At 37.3% G+C, this 24,424-nt stretch overlaps 1 protein-coding gene across 1 annotated transcript in view; it reads right to left on the reverse strand.

The window, feature by feature from the left end:
- Positions 1-24,424, reverse strand: part of CATSPERB (cation channel sperm associated auxiliary subunit beta) — a 148,625-nt gene that overhangs the window by 31,122 nt on the left and 93,079 nt on the right. The window contains 3 exon segments of the mRNA XM_077938830.1: positions 6,069-6,208; positions 10,056-10,385; positions 12,462-12,649. Of these exon segments, the coding sequence (XP_077794956.1) occupies positions 6,069-6,208; positions 10,056-10,385; positions 12,462-12,649 (658 nt within the window).

Raw genomic sequence — 24,424 nt, forward strand, 5'->3', positions numbered from 1 at the left:
GAAGGTTGCAGTGAGCCGAGATAACACCACTGCACTCCAGACTCGGTGACAGAGCTAGCCCTCTCAAAAAAAAAAAAAAAAAAAAAAAAAAAAAAAAAAAGGAACATGAGGACTATAGTTAATAATAGTGTATTATATTCAGTACTTAAGTATTTTTGCTGAATCAGCAGATTATAGCTGCTTTTACCACATTGGGGAAAAATAGGTGCCCATGTGAGGTATTTATTCCACAATGGTAATCGTTTTACTACATATATGTGTCTTATAACAACACATTGTATTCCTTAAATATACACAACAAAATTTATTTTAAAATATTTTTAAAAGACTTATTAAATAAATGCCATTATTACATCCAACTCATCTCGTTGAGGCTTCCTCATTCACTGATGAGCCCCTGAATATTTGGTTTGATGATATGAATAAAACAACTTTGATTGTTTTCTGTTTACTCTTTCTTTCTTTCTTTCTTTCTTTCTTTCTTTCTTTCTTTCTTTCTTTCTTTCTTTCTTTCTTTCTTTCTCTCGTTCTTTCTTTTTCTTTAGAGACAAGATCTTGCTCTGTCACCCAGACTGGAGTACAGTGGCACTATTATAGCTTACTTCAGGCTTGAACTCCTGGGCTCAAGCGATCCTCTCACCTCAGCTTCTTGAGTAGCTAGGACTACAGATGTGTGCCACCACACATAGCTTTTGAAATCTGAAATTTACTCTTAGCAATTTTGAAATGTACAATACTCTATTATTAACTATATTCACCATGCTGTTCAAATAACTAAAAAAACTTTTTCTAAATTTTTTGTAGAGACGGGGTCTCGCTGTGTTGCCTAGGCTGGTCTTGAACTCCTGGCCTCAAGTGATCCACCTGCTTTGGCCTTCCAAAGTGTTGGGAACACAGATATGAGCCACCACACTTAGCCTGATTGGTGTACATTTTGAAAATGAAATTCACTTAGTAATCACTGTATTTCATAAAGATAGATTTTTATCTAGATTTTTGCTAGATTTTAAAAATACATGCACAGTAAATGTACTTGATCTTTGAACAATATTAAACAGCAATACAATTCAATAAATTCTATTTACAATTCTGAAGTATTTTTGGAACTTTAAAAATGTAGAAATACTAATAACCGTAGTGATATAGTAGGTTCTGGTAGCAGTCATTTTGTCCTGTCCCCATACTCTGTAGCCCTTAAGAATAGCGTATTTTTATTACTTTTGTCAAACACATTGACCCTGAATCTAAGCAGAGTTCCACTACTAAAGGAAATACAGAGGTCTAATGGCAAAGGTTAAGATACAAGGAAGCAAACAGAAAAATCTGGAATGTTAGAAATTCTATAGTACAACTGACCCAATTTCTATAATTCAATGGCAGGGGAAGAAAATGGAATAGTAGCTGCCTTCAAATAAAAGACTTAAAAGATAAACAACCACATACTGTGTGAATCTTGTTTTTATCTCAGTTCAAACAAACTGACTATATATATATATATATTTTTGAAGAAAATTAGGGAAATTTGAGTATGAACTACATTTTATACAATATTAAAAAGTATTTTTAAAAAAATTTAGGGATGATAATGGCCATTGTCATTATGTGGGAAATAATATACATTTTTTTAGAGGTGTGTATTGAAATATGTAGGCATGAAATCACATGCCTGATGTTTGTTTTAAAATATGTCAAAAACAAAACAAATTAAATAGGGATGATAAAACAAAAGTAGCACAATCTTGACTATTATTTAGTCTGGGTAATGGATGTATGGAAGTTCTACTTTTGTCTATATCTTAAAGTTTTCATGATAAAAAAATTTTAGAATATGTAAGAAAAATATTGACTTGAAAGGATTAAAGCATACAGGTAAATGGAATGAGCATGTGTCTAAAAGTCTATATACCATGTGTCCTAATTTTAGGGAAAAAATAAGAAAATATTGTAAGTTAATAGTTACGGAGCATTTTCTGGGTGCCAGGCATTGTTTTAGATATGCTATTTGTAGTATTGTTAGAGTAGGCAGAAGTGAGCAGGAAGAAGAGCCCCTGGGGAAAGAATCCTTGGAGAGGCTGCCCACTGATTGTAGGCGCTGCCCACTGATTGTCAGCACTGCCAGCTGACAGCAAAGAAAAAAAAACAATGGCTACAATGGCAACTTCTGGCCTCTTGGACTGGGCTTATCAGGTTTATCAGGCCCTAGCTGGAGATAACTGTGGTAGGGACTCTATCTGATGACAAGCACCACACTCCTCCAAAATCTTGCCCTAGAGTAGCCTTTTGCTCATTATAATACTAAAAAGCACACCCTGGGTGGAGAATTTAAATGCTAATGAGACATACGATGCGATGTGTGTACTAGCACGTGCAACCACAGCGCATGCGTCCAAGGGACCACTCGAAATATGCTTGCAAGTAACACCCCCTCATGGCCCTTCATGAATAATCATGTAAGATTCTCACGAAGAAGGTTTCACCAACGCTAGCGGGAGCTGGATCGTTCTCTCGAGCAGCCAGCTCTGAGCGTATTGTCGCTTTAAATAAATTCCCTTGCTGCACATCTCTTGGCTGAATTTTTTCCTCCAAGAAGACAAGAACTGAGGACCCCACACTCCTCCTGGTAACATTATCATATTTAATTCTCAAAACAACCATATGAAGTAGCTATAATTATTGTCACCTCCATTTTATAGATGAGGAATCTTAGCCACAATAAAGTAACTTTCCCAAGGTCACTCACAATACCAGAAGTGAGAGCCAATCCAGGTAGTCTTCTCTAGGGCTCACACTTTTATCCTCTGTTCTGAACCTCTACACTGCCTTTTTAAATACCCAAAATGTTAAAAGTGCTTAGTCATCCTTGAAAGATATGGCTAGGTGCAGTGACTCATGCTTGTAGTCCTAGCACTTTGGAAGGCCTAGGTGGGTGGATCGCTTGAGCCCAGGGCTTTGAGACCAGTCTGGGCAACATGGTAAAACCCCATCTCTACTAAAAACACAAAAATTAGCCAGGCATGGTGGGCCTGTAGTCCCAGCTACCAGGGAGACTGAGGTGGGAGGACTGCTTGAGTCCAGGAGCCCAGTACTTTGAGAACAGCCTGGGCAACATGGTAAAACCCCATATTTACTGAAAACACAAAAATTAGTCAGGTGTGGTGGGCCTGTAGTCCCAGCTACTAGGGAGACTGAGGTGGGAGGACTGCTTGAGCCCAGGAAGTCAAGGCTGCAGTGAGCTGTGATCACACCACTGCACTTCAGCCTGGGCATCAGAGAGAGACCCTATCTCAAAAATAACCAAAACAAAACAAAAGAAAGATAGAATTAAGCATATTTTTCCTTCTCTTTCATAACTTATATTCTAGATTTGCTATACTTATGAATATAATGTGGAATAATTAAATCAATCTGGTTAACATAGCCATCACCTCGAATACTTAATCATTTTGTGGTGAGAACATTTAGAATTTACTCTCTTAGGAATTTTGAAACATACAATACTCTATTATTAACTATATTCACCATACTGTGCAATAGAACTAAGAAAAACCCATATTCTTTCTGTCTGAGATCTTGTACCCCAGGGGTCCCCAACCCCTGGGCTGAGGACCAGTACCAGTCTGTGGCCTGTTAGGAACCTGGCCTTACAGCAGGAGATGAGTGGCAGACAAGCAAGTATTAGTGCCTGAGCTCCACCTTCTGTCACATCAGCAGCAGCGTTAGATTCTCATAGGAGCTTGACCCTTATTGTGAACTGCACATGCGAGGGATCCAGGTTGCACATTCCTTATGATAATCTAATGCCTGATGATCTGAAGTGGAACAGTTTAATCCTGAAACCATGCCCCCGCATCCCAGTCCATGGACAAACTGTCCTCCATGAAACTGGTTCCTGGTGCCAAAAAGGGTGGAGACCACCATTGTAACCCTTGACCATCCTTCTTACCTCCACCTCTGTAACCACCATTTTGTTCTCTGCTTCTGTGAGTTCAATTTTTTAGATTTCACATACAAGTGAGGATGTGTGGTATTTATCTTTCTGTGCCTGGCTTATTTCATTTAGCATACTGTTCCAATTCCATCATTTTGTTGCAAATCACAGACTTCTTTTAAAAGGCTGAGCAGTATTACATTATGTATATATTCCTGTACCACATTTTTTTATCCATTCATCTCTTAATGAACTTTTAGGTTGACCCAGTAACTTGGCTGTTGTGAATAGTGCTGCAATAAACACTGGTACACAGACATCTTTTTGACAAACGGATTTGAAATATTTTGGGTAAATACCTAGATGTGAAATTGCTAGATCATACAATAATTCTATTTTTAGTTTTTTGAGGATCATCCATACTGTTTTCCTTTTTTTTGTTTTTTTTTTGAGATGGAGTCTCTCTCTCTGTTGCCCAGGCTGGAGTGCAGTGGTGTGATCTTGGCTCACTGCAACCACTGCCTCCCAGGGTCAAGTTATTTTCCTGCCTCAGCCTCCCGAGTAGCTGGGACTACAGACGCCCGCCACCACGCCTGGCTAATCTTTTGTATTGTTAGTAGAGATGGGGCTTCACCGTGTTAGCCAGGATGGTCTCGATCTCCCAACCTCAGGTGATCCGCCCACCTTGGCCTCCCAAAGTGCTGGGATTGCAGGCATGAGCCACCGCGCCCGGCCACATCCCGTTTTCCATAGTGACTCTACTAATTTGCATTCCCAGAAACTTTGTACAAGCGTTCCCTTTTCTCCACATTATCACCAAAACTTATCTTTCATCTTTCATCACTTTGTACCTCATAAACTGTTAAATACAGTTTATGTAAATTAAAAGTTTATTTTATGTAAAATAAAAAGGAAAAATGCCGAAGAGCACATTTATTCCGTATCTGTATCTAGTCCTTTCCAGTGATTTTTTGTGGTTCTCATTTACTGAATAAAGTAATGCTAATGAAGGGTTTATGCCCTGGTAATTGTCCACTGTTAAAAAAAATGACTTGTAAATTTATAATTTGAAAAATGTTTGCTTTTCCTGAAGAATTGAGATATTTCTTCCTCTTAGATACTAGTAGTAAGCTACATGTGTTTTATTTTTCACCATTTAGTTTTCATTTAGTAGCTCATCTTTATTCTATCACAATTTCAATAAATCAATCATATTAAGTACATATTAAGAACATGATATGAATAATAAGCCTTTATTTCAACTAGGGAATTTCTTATTATTTAAAGTGTTCCCTTTTTTTTTGAGACAGTTTCACTCTTGTTGCCCAGGCTGGAGTGCAATGGCACGATCTCAGTTCACTGCAACCTCTGCCTCCCAGGTTTAAGCGATTCTCCTGCCTCAGCCTCTCGAGTAGCTGGGATTACAGGTACAGCCACCAAGCCCGGCTAATTTTTTTGTATTTTTAGTAGAGACGAGGTTTCTCCATGTTGGTCAGGCTGGTCTTGAACTGCTGACCTCAGGTGATCCACCCGCCTTGGCCTCCCAAAATACTGGGATTACAGGCGTGAGCCACCATGCCCAGCCTGTGTTCCCTATTTTTAAGCAGGTGAAGGAAGAAATGTAATTAACCTGTATATACGTATAAAGTGATAAAAAGAAGTCCAAGTTAAACAACAACAAAAAAAGAAATGGCCTCAATTGCTACTGTTTCTTGTTAGTTTTTTCTTTAATTTTTAATGGGATATTTGCAAAATTTATAAATTGAACATATTAAATTGCCAAGATTTCACTGTGTTTTGGTCTGCAAAAGAGTAATTTCATATAGCTCAACTTAATATTTTTGTGGTGAAAAAATATGATTCTGAAATGTGCAGTTACCTTTAGTTGCATCTCAATTTTTCTTTTGTTAAGTTTGATAAATCTATAAGTAATTACTAAAAATATTATGTAGGATATAAATCTATTTTTATAAAATTATTACAATGTTTTCTTCAATATATTTATCCTTGTAACCCTATACTCTTATGTGTGTACTTATAAACAGAGATGTCTAAAATGATGCTCATTAAATATTAATAATAATTGCTTTAGAAAATTTTTTCATTAGTAAGAATGTTTTGTAAATGAAGAAAATCCTACCCATTGTAAAACTTTGCTAGCTGCAGAAATTGCTATTAGGTAACTGTCAGTATCATCAAAAGCAGCTTCAGCTTTAACTTCCAACAAATTAGGGTTTCCAACAAACACAGTCAGTAGTGGTATTTCAAGCATTCGAAAACCTATGGAAACAAGGTTAACAGTTAATCTTATATAATGAAATCTGTAAACTCAATTTAATGATTGGCTAATCAGATTTTAGAACAAAAACAGAATCTATTCTGAAGGTTGCACGATGGCTGCACATAATTAGCAATTTATATAGAGTCAACTTTAAGAGTTCTGTTACAGGAATGGGTCCTGATCCAGACCCCAAGAGAGGGTTCTTGGATCTCACACAAGAAAGAATTCAGGGTGAGTCCATAAAGTAAAGTGAAAGCAGGTTTATTAAGAAAGTAGAGGAATGAAAGAATGGCTACTCCATAGACAGAGTTGCTGGTTGACCATTTTTATGGTTATTTCTTGATGATATTTTAAATAAGGGGTGGATTATTCATGCCTCCCCCTTTTAGACCATATAGGGTAATTTCCTCATGTTGCCATGGCATTTGTAAACTGTCATGGTGCTGGTGGGACTGTAGCAGTGAGGACGACCAGAGGTCACTCTGATTGCCATCTTGGTTTTGGGGGGTTTTGACTGATTTCTTTACCACAACTGTTTTATCAGCAAGATGTTTATGACCTGTATCTTGTGCTAACCTCGCATCTCATCCTGTGGCTTAGAATGCCTTAACTGTCTGGGAATGCAGCCCAGTAGGTCTCAGCCTCATTTTACCCAATTCCTATTCAAGATGAAGTTGCTCTGGTTCAAATGCCTCTACAGTTCTCAGAAAAATTCTTTACAGATATTTTCTCAGAGAAATGTTTCCCTTGTTCCTCAGCCTAGTTCTCAAATGCTAATCAAGGTCTCCGATAATATTGGCTACACTGAGTTGGTTGACTGAGTATAAAAACTGAAGGGTACATGGTCAATTGAAAGGGCTGCCAGTCAACTGTTGCCAAGAAAAAATTCTTATGCATTTCAAACAAAATATTTCACCAGACCAATTTCTGCCTGCAGGCCACCTGTTTGCAACTTTGCCATACTGAGGACTTCAATGGAAAAACAGATTTGAAATACTATGTAGTCTAACTGGCATCTTTACCAATCAATAAACCAGAGTTCATAAACACCTACAGTTGTTTCCCTTAAACCAAAGTGACCTAGCCTGTGCTTCCTAGCCTTTACCTGGAGATTTTGTTGAAATACAGATTGAGCAGGTCTGGAGTGAGGCCTGAAGTTCTTGCATTTCTAACAAGTGCCCTGGTGATGCTAACACAGGTTCAGGGACCACACCATCAGTAGACTGGACTAGATTTTTCCGCAGAAACAGGCAACTTAGTTGATTTGTTGATTACTATTTGCTTCCATCAAACTGAACATGTATAACTGACTGAGCCCTTTAATAAGCAATTCAGTATATTTTAAAGGGAAAATAATTAGAACGTTGTGGTGCTGGTGACAGAATGTAGAGAGATTACAATGGAACAAATCTCAAAAATTCAGAAATGGTCAGAATAATAGGTAAATTGTATATTAAGATAAAGTTATATTTTGAAATCAGTAGAGAAAGGATGCATTAGTCAATAAATAATATTGGAACAACTAGCTAACCATATATAATATCCAAAATAGAATAGAGGTAACCTAAAAATTAAATGGAAAGTTAAAACCATAAAATTAAAACTCTAAAATTACTTGAAGGAAATAGGGACAATTAGTCATACAATCAACAAGAAAGGATTTCTAAGGGTTTCAGATAGAAGAAAGGTTTTCAGGACATTTAATCCACGATACTGAGGGAAATAGATGTTCTCAATTTTTTTCAAAACTTCTAATTTTCACTTATATAAATTACTTGGTTCTGTTTTTTCAAATAAGCTTTTTTTTTTTTTTTTTTTTTAAAAAAATAGCATTTTGTCCTTTCGTTATGGTTCCTATATCTTCTTTTACTCTGAGAGTTTTACGCATACTTATTTGATAGTGTCTTTCTGATTTTTCTGTTATCTCAAGTTCTTGAAGTCTAAAATTTTCCTATGTCTGTTGACTCTCAGTTAGGGTGGGTCATTTCCTTACGTAGTTTTAAAGTTCTTTTCCTCAATTTGTGATCAATGGAGATTGATTTTTCCCTGGAAGTCCATACTTCCTGGGTTATGAAAGTATTCCTACAGAGAGTTAATTAAAAAAATATTTTTAATGTAATAAAATTTTGTGTGTGTGTGTGTGTGTGTGTGTGTGTGTGTGTGTGTGTTTTAATAGAGACAGGGTCTCGATATGTTGCCCAAGCTGGTCTCAAACTCCTGGGCTCAAGCTATCCTCCTGCCTCGGCCTCCCAGAGTGCTGGGATTAGAGGCATGAGCCACCATGCCTGACCCCTACAGAGAGTTTTGTGCTTCCTTGCGTTGGGGCCCAGGTGTTATTATTTCTCAGCTTGGAATTCTGCATCTGAATGCAGAATTCAGTCTCTGAATGTGATACAGTTTTGAAGTTTCGCTTTTTTATGGGAAATTCCTTTTCCCCATTCTAAGCCCATGCTGCTGCGTGGACAGTGTTTTCCTAATTCTCTCTTCATGATTAGACGGTTCCAGCTTTCTTTAATGGTCTCCATTCCAACTTCCTTCCACAAAGTAGTAAGGCCCAAAGTCAAACTTTCTGTCAACACTTGGGCATTAAAACCCATCTCACTGCCTTATGATCAGTATCTGGGTTTCACATCCTTCAGGGAGTCATACATTAGCTAATCTCTTGGTTTTAAGTTCCCTCTTCATTTCTGGTGACACAATTTTCTTCTTTTTCTTGCCCTTTCTCCCCTACTCCCTCCCTTCCATCTTTCCTTCTTCTCTTCCTATCTCAGTTATTTACTAAAATTTTTTGTTTTATTTTTTCCATTTTGCTATTTCTCTAGCATCTTCAACAATTTTTGTATTACTTTTGTAATAAACAAATAGCTTGAAAAATGGAGGAAAGTATAGAATTCTATTTCAAAGCCATTTTTTTTTGGCTTAAAATAAATACAGTCATCCCGTGATATATACAAAGGGTTGGTTCAAGGAGCCCTGTATATACCAAAATCCACATATACTCAAGTCCCCCAGTTGGGCCTGTGGAACCCACATATAGGAAAAGTCAGTGCCTGTGTATATGTGGGTTTCACATCCCGCAGAAACTGTGTTTTCTGTCCGTGTTTGGCTGAAAAATATCTGCACATAAGAGGACCTGCACAGTTCAAACTGGTGTTGTTCAAGGGTCAACTGTAGCTGAAATAAATATAACAATACCAAAGTAATTAAAAAGTTTTCATTTCAGAGGGCAACAAAAATCTATACTAAAATTCTGTGTCAACTTGGGCTGGTAGCAATCTCATTTTCCTCATTTGTAAAATGAGGATTATAATCTATATTTTTAGGGTTGTTGTAAACATTAAATAAAATAATGTATAAAAATATGGCCAAGTGAGGTGGCTCACGCTTGTAATCCCAGCATTTTGGGAGGCTGAGGCAGGTGGATCACTTGAGGTCAGGAGTTTGAGAGCAGCCTGACCAACACGGCAAAACCCCTTCTCTACTAAAAATACAAAAACTAGCTGGGTGTGGTGGTGTACACTTGTAATCCCAGCTACTTGGGAGGCTGAGGCAGGAGAATCGCTTGAACCTAGGAGGCGGAGGCTGCAGTGATCCGAGATTGTGCCACTGCACTCCAGCCTGGGCGATGGAGAGGGAGTCTGTCTCATAAATAAATAAAATAATAGTTTAATATAGAGCCCAGTACATAGTAAGTGCTCAATAATTAGGCACTAATACTGTTAGTAGTAGAATGCCAACAAGTATGGGAACCAAAGATAAAGTCAGTCAGTATCAAAGAGTATATTTCACATTCAAGAAAAGAAATAACATTTCCTTTTGATATTTTCCGATTCAAAACAAACTTACCTTTTGAATTCCGTATGACCTTAACTTTTAAAACATGAGAGTTTCCCAGATCAATGTATTTCACAATGTTGAGGGATGGTGAATCATCATGTTGAAACCAATAATTACATGGTTTTGAATGTATTTTCCATGTTCGTCCATTCCTTTGCCCAAAGTTGTATAAGAACCATGTGTTCTTTAGAAAGGTCATATTGTTGGGTGCATTTTCAGGCATGGTAGCAATGGCTAATGCATTCTTATTATCTAAAATGCTTGTGATGAGGAAGCTGCTGTACCCAGGAAGCACTACAGTCTTCTCTATATCTGTATTTTCAAACAAGGCCTGAACAACTGGAGATTAAACAGAAGAGACTTGGTATTAAATCAAACATCTGATGTTTGCTAAACAAACTGATTTACATAGCTAACAAATACACTGTTTGAGTTTTTAAACTATCTCTTAATCAGAGAACACATTTGCCAAATTTTAGTCATAATTCAAATTATTTTATAGAAAGTTTATCATGAATAGACCATGTACCTATGCTTTAATGTTTACTGTGAAACTACTGTATACAATTTTTGACAGAGAAAAACAATGTAGAGCTAAGTAAAGCTGATTTTTTTTTTCCACTATGGAACTACTAAAAGCCTTAATAACCTAAAATCTTTATTGTGATTCTACAAGAGAAGGATAATGTAGCCAGTTTCCTCAGTACCTAAAGATGTGCTTATTACACAGAAGATACTCAATAAATATTTGTTGAATGGATGAGTAATTGAGTATTTAAGGAGAATATGAAGATTTAGAAGAAAAGAGGTTCTTGGGCAGGACCTTAAGGAAGATCATCATTTAAGGAATGGGAAGGGAAAAAGATCCTCTCAAGGAGACGAAGAAGAAATGAGTGGAGAAAATCAGAGAAGACATCAACGAAGCCAAGGAAGGCTGTTGAAATGAGAGGGAAGTAATCATTATCAAACTATTTTTGATAGGTCATGAAACATGTCATCCATACTCTCCTCACTCTAAAAAATATATAGAAACAGTCAGAAGAGGGCCTCATCATTCCCTTAATTATGCACACATGCTCCATTTTCTCCCAGTTCAAACCAACCAACAAAAATCCTTTCCAATATTCCCTCCAACCGCCACGTAATTTCTCTTTTCCCCTTTGTAGTGAAACTTCCTGAAAGTTACCTTTATTCACTGTCTCTACTCTCCTCTCATAATTTTTTGAACCCATTCCAATCAGACTTTTGTCTACATGACTCCAGCCAACAGCTTTTTGTCAAGGTTCTCAAGGACTTTTTTTTTTTTTTTTTTTTGATACAGAGTTTCGCTCTTGTCACCCAGGCTAGAGTGCAATGGCGCAATCTTGGCTCACTGCAACCTCCGCCTTCTGGGTTCAAACAATTCTCCTGCCTCAGCCTCTCAAGTAGCTGGAATTACAGGCACCTGCCACCAGGCCCAGATAATTTTTGTATTTTTATTAGAGACGGGGTTTCACCATGTTGGCCAGACTGGTCTCAAATTCCTGACCTCAGGTGATCCACCTGCCTCGGCCTCCCAAAGTGCTAGGATTACAGGTGTGAGCCACCGTGCCTGGCCAAGGTTCCCAAGGACTTTCACACAGATCCACTGGCCAGTTTTCATTCTTTATCTTACCAGACCTACTGGTGTTATGCAACATGGGAGAGGAGCCTCTCCTTCTTGAAACACCTTCCTCACCTGGTTTGACACACTCTCTCTTAGTTCTACTCTGACCAGACCACCCAATCTCCTTTCCTGATTCTCCTCCATCTCCCTGAACACTAGATATTGCCCTGGATTAGACCTCAAGCCTCTTCCCTTCTATAAGTCCACTCATTTTCCAGGTGTTCTCATTTGGTCTTATAGCATTAACTATCATACATATGCTGACAGTCCTCAAATCTGTGTCTCTAGCCCAGACATCTTCTCTGAACTCCAGACTTGTATTTCTAAATGCCTGTCTTATTTCTCTGCTTGGATGAGTAACAGGCACCTTTAAGTTTAATATGATCTCACATGATTATTTGTAGAGACTCTGTCTCTACAAATAAAAAAGCAAGAATTAGCTGGGTATGGTGGCACATGCCTATAATCCCAGCTACTCGGGAGGCTGAAGCAGGAGAATCATTTGAACCTGGGAGGCGGAGGTTGCAGTGAGTCGAGATTGCGTCACTACACTCCAGCCTGGGTGATAGAGCAAGACTCCATTGCCAAAAAATAAATAAATAAATAAATAAATCTTTCAGGAACCTAAATATATGTAAACTGTGGTAGGTTGCCAGTTGGACTAAAATTTGAAATCTATTGCTCTATAAATAAGCATTAAAAAGCCTTCACAAAAGATAATTTTTCATTTTTTTCTAGCCATAAAAGATGTACGATATTATTATGCCCACCTTGTGAATCAAGAGTGAGTTTATAGACATTTCCAGCTTTATTAATCAAAAGGGAACTAGACAAACAAGAGCTCTCATTCACTTCTTCTAATCCAAAAGGCTCTTTCATTTCTGCAATAACTGAGGACAAAAATCCTTTCGGAATGGTATGTTGCAATACCTTTCTTATGTGAGCTCTTCCAGTTTTCCTGAAAACAAATAAAACCATTAAGCAATTTGGATAAAACAGTGAATTAAATGAACCAATTTATGAACAAATAATTTACAAAAAAAGTATACCACAAATAGCTTACAAATATTTGATTAACATTTGTTCAACCTCGTTAGGAATCAATGAAATGGCAATTATAACAATGGGATACAATTTTTAACCTCTAAAATTAGCGAAGATCTTTAAATGACAGGGTTCAGTAGTGGTGGGAATTGAGTGAAGATAGGCACTTATCCACTACTGATGGGATTGTAAATTAGAACTAGCTTCCTGGAAAGCAATTTGACATTATGCATTAGGAGCCTGCTAACCTTTTCCCCAGTCTGATTCCATGTCTATTATTATGGCTCTATCCTAAGGAAAGACCTTGAAACAGAGGGGTGGGGGAGAAAGCTTTCCACACAAAGATATTCATTATGGTAAAATTTAGAAATGAGAAATGTCAATAAAAAAACTAAGTGAATGATATTACATGATTTACTTAGAGAAAATGCAATGATTAAAAGGATGTTTAGAAATAGTTTTTAACAGTGTAGGGAAAATGATCGTATTATAATGTCCAAATGAAGAAAGCAAGTTAAAAAATGTTAAAATGCATATAAAAAGGACTAATTGGTAGTTCATCAAAGTATTAACAGTCATACTTTCAATTATCTTAATATTTTTCTGTCTTTTAGGAAATTTCTATACTGACCATGTATTAACTTTATAAACAAGAAAACAATCTGTTTCTAAAATGTTAGCCTTGCATATCCAAGTGCAAACAATTCAATCTAGACACAGATCTTACAATCATCACAAAAATTAACTCTAGGCCAGGCACAGTGGCTCACTCCTATATCCCAGCACTTTGGGAGCTGAGGCAGGCAGATTGGTTGAGCCTAGGAGTTCAAGACCAGCCTAGGCAACACGGTGAAACCCTATCTTTACTAAAAAATACAAAAATTAACCAGGTGTGGTGGCATGTGCCTGTAATCCCAGCTACTCAGGAGGCTGAGGCAGTGGGATCACTTGAGCCTGTGAGGTGGAGGTTGCAGTGAGCTGAGATAGTGCCACTGCATTCCAGCCTGGGTGACAGAGCCAGACCCTGTCTCAAAAAAGAAAATAAAGAACTCTAAATGAACCACAGACTTAAATATAAAATGCAAAACTATAAAACTCCTAAGAAAATAATATAGGAGAAAATCTAGATGACCATGGGTATGGCAATTACTTTTTTCTCTCAATTAAAAAAATTATGTTAAAATATATGCTATGGTTTGAATGTATTCCTCAAAGTTCATGTGTTGAAAACATAATTTCCAATGCAAGAGTGTTGAGAGGTGGGACTTTTTTTCTTTTCTTTTCTTTCTTTTTTTTTTTTTTTGAGACGGAGTCTCACTCTGCTGCCAGCCTGGAGTGCAGGGGTGCCATCTCCACTCACTGCAACCCGAGAGGTGGGACTTTTAAGGGGTGATTAGACCATGAGGCTCTGCCTTCATGAATGGATGAATGTCATTTATTGCAGGAGTGGGTTAATTATTGTGGGGGTGGGTTCCTGATAAAAGAATGAATTCAGTCCCTTCCTTCCCCCGTCTTCCTCTCTCTCTTTTGCACATGAGTGCTTGTGTACATGTGTGCTCACATGTGCTCACCCTTCTGCCTTCCACCATGGGATGATGCAGCATGAGGCCCTCACCAGATGCAGGCCCCCCAGCCTCAGATTTCCCAGCCTCCAGAACTGTAAGAAATAAATTTCTTTTCTTTATACATTACCCAGTCTGTGATATTCTATTATAGTAACATGAAACAGACTAAGAAGATACACCTAACAAAATTTGCCATCTTAATGCAATGACTGTTGAATACAACACCAAAGATATAATCCATGAAAGAGAGAATTGATAAATTTCTCTCCAGTTTTCCAAAACACAAATAAAACCATTAAATAATTTGGATAAAACAGTGGATTAAATGAACCAATTTATGAACAAATAGTTTACAAACAAAATATACCACAAATAGCTAACAAACATTTGGTTAACATTTGGTCAACATTTGGTCAACCTCATTTGTAATCAAAGAAATCCAATTACAACAATGGGATACAATTTTTAACCAATTAGTAAAGATTTTTAAATGACAGTGTTAAGCAGTGAACACTGAATTTGTGTTAAAAATACATGCTATGGTTTGCATGTAGCTCTCATTAGTAATTGGTACCCTACTAAAATTACAAACTTATGCTCTGTGAAATGTCCTGTCAAGAGAATTAGAAGACAAGCCACATACTAGGAGAAGATATTTTCAAAAGACATATAAAGGACTGTTATCCAAAATAAACTGTAGGGGAGGGGAGAAGAAACCTCTTTTTCCTCTATTCTCTTTGGTTCTGTAACTGAAACCTGACAATTATCCTGACAAATACAGAGTAACAAAAGAAAAACAGGGGGAATTTATTAACATGTGCATTGTACTTACATGCAGGAAAAACAGCAGCGATGAGTAACTAAAAGAGGTAGTTAGAATATGGGGCTTCATAACAAATAACAATACATTTTTAGAGAAGTGACAAGACAAAGAAAAATGGGTTTAGGTTTTTAGGGTGAGCAAACTGTGGAAGGTAAATAAATGGAGGGAACTAATGGAAGATAAGGGTTGTTTTGACAAGGTTTCTTCTGTGAATTCTTTGTGTCTCTGGGTTTATTAATAGTCTAGAATTGCTTGTGCCTGTAATCCCAGCTACTCTGGAGGGAAGACTGAGGCAGGAGGATTGCTTGAGGCCAGAAGTTGGAGACCAGCCTGGGCGCAACATAGTGAGATCTTGCCTCTAAAAAAATTTAAAAATTAAAAAAAAAAAAACACAAAAAACTAGCTGGGTGTCATGGCCCATGCCTGTAGTCTCAGCTACATGGGAGGCTGAGGCAGGAGGACTGCTTGAGCCCAGGAGTTCGAAGCTGTAGTGAGCTATGATTGCACCACTGTACTCCAGCCTGGGTAACAGAGTGAGAATCTATCTCTAAAAAGAAAAAAAAAATTATATAGTCTAGAGTTATCTCCAGTGATTAAGAATTATTCTGCCCTTCCTGGTGGGAGGGGGCAAAGAGTTCCTCTTGTGTCTGTTTTTCCTTAATTGCCTTCAGCATAAATTATCTTAATGCCAAAGTGGCATACTCTTTGTTTTTGTTTTGTTTTGTTTGGAAATTGGAGGTCTCACTATGTTGCCCAGGCTAGGCTTGAACTGAGATCCTCCTGCCTCAGACTCTCTAGTAGCTGCAACTACAGGCACACACCACTGCATGGTTCTGGGGTGGCATAATCTGATCTCCTACAATACAAAAAACTCTAATAATACAACAATAAGAAAGCAGACAACCTGATTTTAAAAATGGGCCAAAGACCTTAACAGATACCTCACCAAAGAAGATATGCATATGGCAGGTAAGCATATCAAAAAATGTTCTACATCACATATTGATATGGTTTGGCCAATGTCGCTACCCAAATCTCATCTTTAATTGTAATCCCCATGTGTCAAGGGAGGGACCTGGTGGGAGGTGGTTGGATCATGGGGGCGGTTTTCCCCATGCTGTTCTCATAACAGTGAGGGAGTTCTCATGAGATCTGATGGTTTTAAAAATGACAGTTTCCCCTGCACTGCCTCTTTCTCCTGCCACCATGTGATGTGCCTTGCTTCCCCTTTGTGTTCCACCATGGCCTCCCAAGCCATGCAGAACTGTGAGTCAATTAAACCTCTTTCCTTTATAAATTAACCAGTTTCAGGTATGTATAGCAGTGTGAAAACAGACTAATGCATATGTCATCAGGTAAATGCAAATTAACAATGAGATACCACCACACGCCTATTAGAATGGCAGAAATCCAAAACACTGACAACTTAAATACTGATGAGTATGTGAATAATAGGAACTCTCATTCATTGCTGATAGAAATGAAAATGAAAAAGTCTGGAGGACAGTTCTATCATTTTTTACAAAACTAAACATACTCTTAGCGTATGATCAAGCAAAATGCCTTGGTATTTATCCAAATGAGTCGAAAACTTATATCTATACAAAAACCTGTAAATAGGTGTTTACAGAAGCTTATTTATAATTGCTAAAACTTGAAAGCAACCAAGATGTTCTTCAGTAGGTAAATGAATAAATAAGCTGTGGGATATTCAGATGATGGAATATTATATGATTCAGCACTAAAAAAGAAATGAGCTATCAAGCCATGAAAAGACATGGAGGAAATTTAGATGCATATTACTAAGTAAAAGAAGCCTCTGAAAAGGCTATATACTGTATGATTCAAACTATATGACATTCTGGAAAAGGCAAAATTATGGAGACAGCAAAAAGATCGGTGGTTGCCAGGGATGAGGGGGAGAGAGGGATGAATAGGCAAAGCATAGAGAATTTTTAGGGCAGTGAAACTCTTCTGTATGATATTATGATGATGAATACTTGTCATTATACATTTGTTCAAACCCATTGAATTTGCAACACTAAGGGTAAGCCCTAATGTAGATACGGACTCTGGGTGATAAATGATGTGTCAATGTAGGTTCATGAGCTGTAACAAATGTACCACTTTGGTGTGGGATGTGGATAGTGGGGAAGGTTTTGTGTGTGTATGGGACAGAGGTGTATAGGAACTCTATTTTCTGCTCAATTTTGCTGTAAAACTGTAATTAATTTTAAAAGTTTATTAATTAATGTTGAAAAGTTAACCTCTTTGTATCTGAAGTCAATGGCCAGTGGTCAGGCAGCTACCTTAATTATGAAAGCTGTCTCCCCACTTCTTCCTAGGATTGCACTTGGGGGTGATTAAGCACTGCTGTTCCAGAAGAGGAAAGAAAGCAGCCTTTAAAGGAGAAGGAAAGGGGATTTGGGCAATGGAGAATTAATCAGTGAGTTTTAGAGGTGGAAAGGAACAACTGTTGAGTGGAGAAAATACTGCAAAAAGACAAATATCACCAAACTAAGCTACCTATGCATTCTAAGCTCCCATTCCAATGCCTGTGCCATTTCCCCAGCCCAGCCGATCCCTTCCACTCCATGCCAATGAAACTGTTTTCATCAAGGTTACTACAGCCTAGAATGGTGCCAAATTCAAAAGTCACATCTTTAATCTTATTTTACTCAAGTCTCTTTGCAGCATGCATCATTGATCACTCCATACTTTCTGAAACACCCTCTTCTCTTGGTTTATGTGGCCCCACATTTTCCTGCGTATTTTCTACCTTACTGGCTGCTCCTTTTCATCCTTCTTTGCTAGGGTCTTCTTCTTAGCCCAGTCTCTCTTCCTGGAGTGCCCCAGGGCTTTTCTTCTTTACATACATCCTCCTCTGCAGGTAGAATCACCCATCTGTATCTGAACAATTGCCAAATGCCAAGTTTCTGCTCTGTCTCTTCTGAGCTATGAATTCATACGTCTAACTGCCAACTTCACATCTTCACTTAGACACCAAACACACATTTCAAACTGAACATTTCCATTGTGGAACTCTCAGTTACCCTGCCTGATACCTGCACTTTTCATCTCAGAAAATGGTGGTATTGTCCTTCTAGCTACAAACCACAAACCTAGACAATTTTTGATCACTCTCTTGCTCATATCCCTAACAGGCAAATGCATCATCAGATCCTGTCTTCACTCAACTGCACCTGCTCCAGCACCATCATCTCTCACCTGTATTACTTCAATAACTTTCTAAGGGGCTTAGCAGCTTCTACTCACACCCTGTCCCACACTTTTCACAGCAGTCAGAGTGATCCTTTCAAAAATGTAAATTTGATTATTTTAAAATAATCCAATAAAATTCTCCAATGGTTTCTGCTGACGCCAAGAAGAAAATTTACACTTTTCCTGCAGCCTATAATGCTGACTATGATCTGGCACTTGCCGACCTCCTTGCTGGCCTTTCCACCACATCATCACTGTGCATCATCTGTACTGGCTTTCTTCATGCTTACTAAAAACACATCCCAATTTTTCTTGCCTTACTGTATACAACTTCTTTAGCCTGGAAAGCTCTTTCATTGGCTCTTTGCTCTCTGTTCTTGGGTCTTTGCTTACCCTTCTCACTCCCTCTATCACCATATTTACTTTCTTCAAAGCACATATTAGATATGAATTTGTTTTGGTTTACCTGTTTATCACCTGTATCTGTTTTTAGAATGTCATCTCCATGCAGGGAAGAGCCTTGTCTATCTTGTTTACCACTATATTCCCAGTGTCTAGCACAAGACTTGATATGTAATAGGCACTAAAATATTCACTGAATGAACAGCTTTACTGAAACCTTTGTGTGTTGATGATACACTCCTTCTGAGCGATTTAATAAAAAGATGGACATTAAGTCATCACTTTTAAGATTTTGTGAAGATTCAGGGCCAGGCGTGGTGGCTCACACCTGTAATCCCAGAACTTTGGGAGGCTGAAGTGGGTGGATCACCTGAAGTCCGAAGTTCAAGACCAGCCTGGTCAACATGGTGAAACCCCGTCTCTACTAACTATACAAAAAAATTAGTCGGGCGTGGTGGCAGGCGCCTGTAATCCCAGCTACTTGGGAAGTTGAGGCAGGAGAATCGCTTGAACCTAGGAGGCGGAGGTTGCAGTGAGCTGAGACCATGCCATTGCACTCCAGCCTGGGCAACAAGAGCGAAACTTTGTCTCAAAAAAAATAAATAAATAAAAGATTTTGTGAAGATTCTTAAGAACAACTGACCTTGTTATAAGATGACAGAATTTCCTTCTCAAATAGTTCACCATTTGTGCAATGACTATACTTCCCTTGTTATCAATCAGATAGTGTCGTTTATCTGTGTATATTTAATTAACTCCTACTGTGAAAGGATTTTGATTCAGTACCTAACATCTCATTGTAGGTGGTAGCCCATACCTTTGTTGAGATTTTGCAAGCCTTTTGGCCTCCATGATTCAGATTCATTGATAATGTTCAGAATCCCTTCTTTTCCATCATCTAACTTTAGTTCTTGATTCTTATTCTTCAGACTCTCTTCTGAATTCCAAATCTACCATTTGCCGTTCCCATACTGCCTGATTCCTCATTCATAGTCTGTCTACCTCAAGTACCTGACCTCTTAAGCACAGTGTAAGAATCTCAGACAGCATCACCATAATAAGATCACATGTAGCTGGATTCAGTAAATAGAAGGCAAGAACAGCTGTGTTTTTTTTAAGGCACAGAGACAGACAATGAAGTAAAGTAATGAAAATTGCTCTACTTCATTGTCCTGGTGAGTCTGTTCCCATGTATCGCTCAGTCCATTCATTCCCCTCAATTTCTACCATCAATATCTTAGACTAAAACATCGAAAATTTTAGCCTAGGCTACTGCAAAAGCCTTCTAAATGACCTAAGTGCATCCATAATTGTTACCCTCCAACTCATTCTCTATATCACAGCCAGAGTGACATTCTAAACAAAAGTTAGATTATTTAAGATAAATGAGACGTGAAGAATTTAAAGAAGAAAGTAGTAATGGTGTGTTGTGCATCTCACCTCTCATCTCCATGCAACCCTACATGTAGAAAGATAAGTGCCTCTCTCACAAAAAAGCCAAGAGGCAGCCGGGTGCGGTGGCTCACACCTGTAATCCCAGCACTTTGGGAGGCCGAGGAGGGCAGATCACCTGAGGTCAGAAGTTTGAGACCAGCCTGACCAACATAGAGAAATCCCATCTCTACTAAAAATACAAAATTAGCCGGGAGTGCTGGCGCATGCCTGTAATCCCAGTTACTCAGGAGGCTGAGGCAGGAGAATCGCTTGAACCCAGGAGGTGGAGGTTGCTGAGCCGAGATCGTGCCATTGCATTCCAGCCTGGGCAACAAGAGCAAAATTCCATCTCAAAAAAAAAGCCAAGAGGGATTTCTTCAAGGGGACCACCTTAGAAACTGTAATACATCTTCTGAGGTTTGAGGAACAGAGGGACCAGAATTGGACTCATTCCTGAGAAATATAAAGGGTAGATACTGCCTAGACACCCAGAGTTTAATGATTACAGATGGAGTGGGAAAGAGATAAAGTTATTAATTAACTTTAGACTTTTAAGTTAACATACATGTAAAAATCTTGGGTAACACTAAAAAGCAAAATAAAAGAGTGTAGAAGTCCTAATCAAGTAGAAGAAGAAAAGAATGGAAAGAGGAGAAAAAAGAACCTTAAAATAAGGTAAGCAAGAAGAGAAGACAAAAATGAAACATAGAAAAAGTGGGACAAATAGAAAGTACAAAAGAAGATAGTAGGAATGAAGACAAATATATTAGTAAAAATAATAAATGTAGTTAAACGAAAGTCTCCAGCTAAAGGACAGAAATTGTTAAATTGGCTAAAACCACAAAATCCATTTATGTCTTTTATGACAGATATACAAAGCAGGTGAAAGTTAAAGGATTGAAATAGTATACCACAAAAATATTATTCAAAGAAGGCTGGTGCCATGTATCAATAACAAAAAAAGCTACAAACAAAAACAAAACATTGAAACTCATAACAAAAAACCCGATTTAAAAATGAGCGAAGGATTTGAATAGACATTTCTACAAAGAAGACACATGAATGGCCAATAAGCACATGAAAAGACGAGCCACATCATGAATAATTAAGGAAATGGAAGTCAAAACCACAGTGAGATACCATCTCATACCCATTAAGATGGCTATGATAAAAAACAGAGAAAACAACAAGCATTGGCCAGGATATGGAGAAATCTGAACACGTGTACATTACTGGTGGGAATGTAAAATGGTACAGCTGTGGAATGTGGTATAATGGTTCCTCAAAATATTAAACATAGAATTATATGATGCAGCAATTCTACTTCTGGGTATATGCTAAAAAGACTAGAAAGCAGGGACTCGAAAAAATATTTGTATACCCAGGTACATAGCATCATTATTTAAACTACCCAACAGGTGGTAGCATCCCAAGTGTTCATCAATAGACGAATGGAAAAACAAAATGTGGAATATATATATGCATATCACTCAGCTTTCAAAAGAAAGGAGATCCTGTCACATGCAACAACATGCATAAACCTTGCAGACATTATGCTAAGTGAAATAAATCTGTCACTAAAGGACAAATACTATATGATTCCACTTACAGAAGGTACCTAGAGTAGTCAAATTCATAGAGACAAAAAGTAGAATGGTGGTTGCCAGTGGGAGATGAAAATGAAGAATTATTATTTAACGGGTACAAAGTTTCAGTTGGGGAAGACGAGAAATTCTAGAGATGGATGGTGATAATGGTTGTACAACAATGTGAATGAATTTAATGCTACAGAATGGTACGCTTTAAAATGGTTTAAAAAAAAAGCATAATAAAAAGCCACAGTCATGCAAAAAAGTATTATAATGATAAAAATAGTCACTAAATACCAACAAAATGTTCAACCGATCATGAAGATGTAACAATTCTAAACTTATATGTACCTAATAACAATCTCAAAATATACAAGGTAAATTGACACAACTATAATTAAAAAATGGACAAACCCAGTATACACATTAGGAAAGTTTAATACAACTCTCTCAATAATTGACAGATCAAGCAGAAAAAAAAATCACTAAGGATACAGAAAATTGCAATATCACAAGGAACAGGATTAATCTAACAAATAAATATTAATACTGCACGCAATAGGAAAGCATTCAGAACACAACACCCCAAAACATCTGCTCTAGCCCGCTGATTGAGTTAAAGTCACTTAAAACACACACACACACACACACACACACACACACACCAGCAAACACAGGAAGGACACTCTGACCTACCTAAAGGCAGGAGATAAAACTCCCATGGGGAAGGTGTCCTCCTTGCACCTGGAGAAGGACATTGTTTTTATTAGTAGAGATGGGGAGTCAAAGCCAAGAGAAATCTGTACAAATAGACCTTGTTAAACCAACCCTTATCTTCCTAGCCACTTCTCCACAGTTAATTACCCTAGCCCGAGCCCCCTTGCCTTGTCACATTTTCACAATTTACTGCTTTTTGTTCAACCTAGTATATACATGTTCAACTCTAACTGCTTCTTCAGGGGTCTTCATTTCTTTAGGAGGACTCCTATGTCACAAAAAACTTACATTAAATAAATGTGTATGCTTTTCTCCTGTTAATCTGTCTTATGTCAGTTTAATTCTCAGGCCCAGCCAAAACACCCTAAGAGGATAGATGTAAAATTTTGCCTCCCATACAAAATATTTACTGAAATTGACCATAATGAATGGCCTAGTCCTAGGCCATAAAGTAAGTTTCAAACAATTTCAAAAAACAAATTTTCAAGGAACAAAATATTCCAGTCTTAAACTCTTCCAGAAAATAATAATAATAATAATAAAACAATTGTCCATGAAGCTAGTATAATCTTGTTAACAGAACCACAGAAGGACAATATGAGAAAGAAAAATTACAGGCAAACTTTCCACAAGAACATAGATGTTTAAATCCTAAAGATTAGCAAACAGAGTTCAGAAATGTATGTAAATAGATAATACACAATGTCAAAGATAGGTGTATTCCAGGACTTTAAGGTTGGTTCAACATTAAATCCACAATAGAATTTACAACATTAAATAAAAAGTTAAAGGGAAAAATTCTATAGATAAGCTCAATAGATACAGGAGAAATAATAATTAAAATCCCAAAGTCTAAATCTCTTAAACTAGAAAAATAGATAAATTTATTTAAATGATAAAGAGTTTAAGAAAACTATGAAATGCTTTATATATATATAAAGATATATATCTATATATAGATATCATATATCTATATATAGATATCTATATATCTATATATATAGATATGGATATATATATATATAGAGAGAGAGAGAGTCAGAAACAACAATAATTCCATTATCTTGTATTTAACAAAGTATTGGAGGTCCCAGACACTATAACAGGAAAAAGCTATAATATGCTAAGAAATGTTAAGGAAAAAACAAAAAAAATTATAGTTGACCCTTGAACAATGCAGAGGTTAGGGATGCCAGCCTCCTGTGCAGATGAAAATTCACATATTACTTTTAATTCCCCCCAAATTTAACTACAAGTAGGCTGTTGTTGACTGGAAGTCTTACCAATAACATAAACAGTTGATTAACACATACTTTGTATGTTATATGTCTTACATGCTGTATTCTTACAATAAAGTAAGCTATGGGAAAAAATGTTATTAAGAAAATCATAAGAAAGGGAAAATATATTTATTATTTCTTAAGTGGAATGGATCATCATAAAGATTTTCATTCTAGTCATCTTCTTGAGTAGGCTGAGGAGGCCTTACTGACTCAGGGGTGGCAGAGGCAGAAAAAATTCCATATATAAGTGGACCTGCACAGTTCAAAGCCGTGTTGTTCAAGGATCAATTGTACTGGCAGGTAATATGATTATCTATTTAAAAATATTTATACAGTATGGAAATTTCTCAAAGAACTAAAAATAGATTTACCATTCAATCCAGCAATCCCACTACTGGTTATCTACCCAAAGGAAAATAAGTCATTATATAAAAACAGACACCTGAACACATATGCTTATTGCAACATAATTCACATTTGCAAAGATATGGAGTCAACCCAAGTGCCATAAACTGATGAGTGGATTTAAAAAATGTGGTATATATATACCATGGAATACTACTCAGCCATACAAAATAATGAAATAATGCCTTTTGCAGCAACTTGGATGGAACTGAAGGCCATTAACCTCAGTGAAGTAACTTAGGAACAGAA

This window comes from Macaca mulatta, chromosome 7 (assembly GCF_049350105.2).
Source record: "Macaca mulatta isolate MMU2019108-1 chromosome 7, T2T-MMU8v2.0, whole genome shotgun sequence".
NCBI lineage: Eukaryota > Metazoa > Chordata > Mammalia > Primates > Cercopithecidae > Macaca > Macaca mulatta.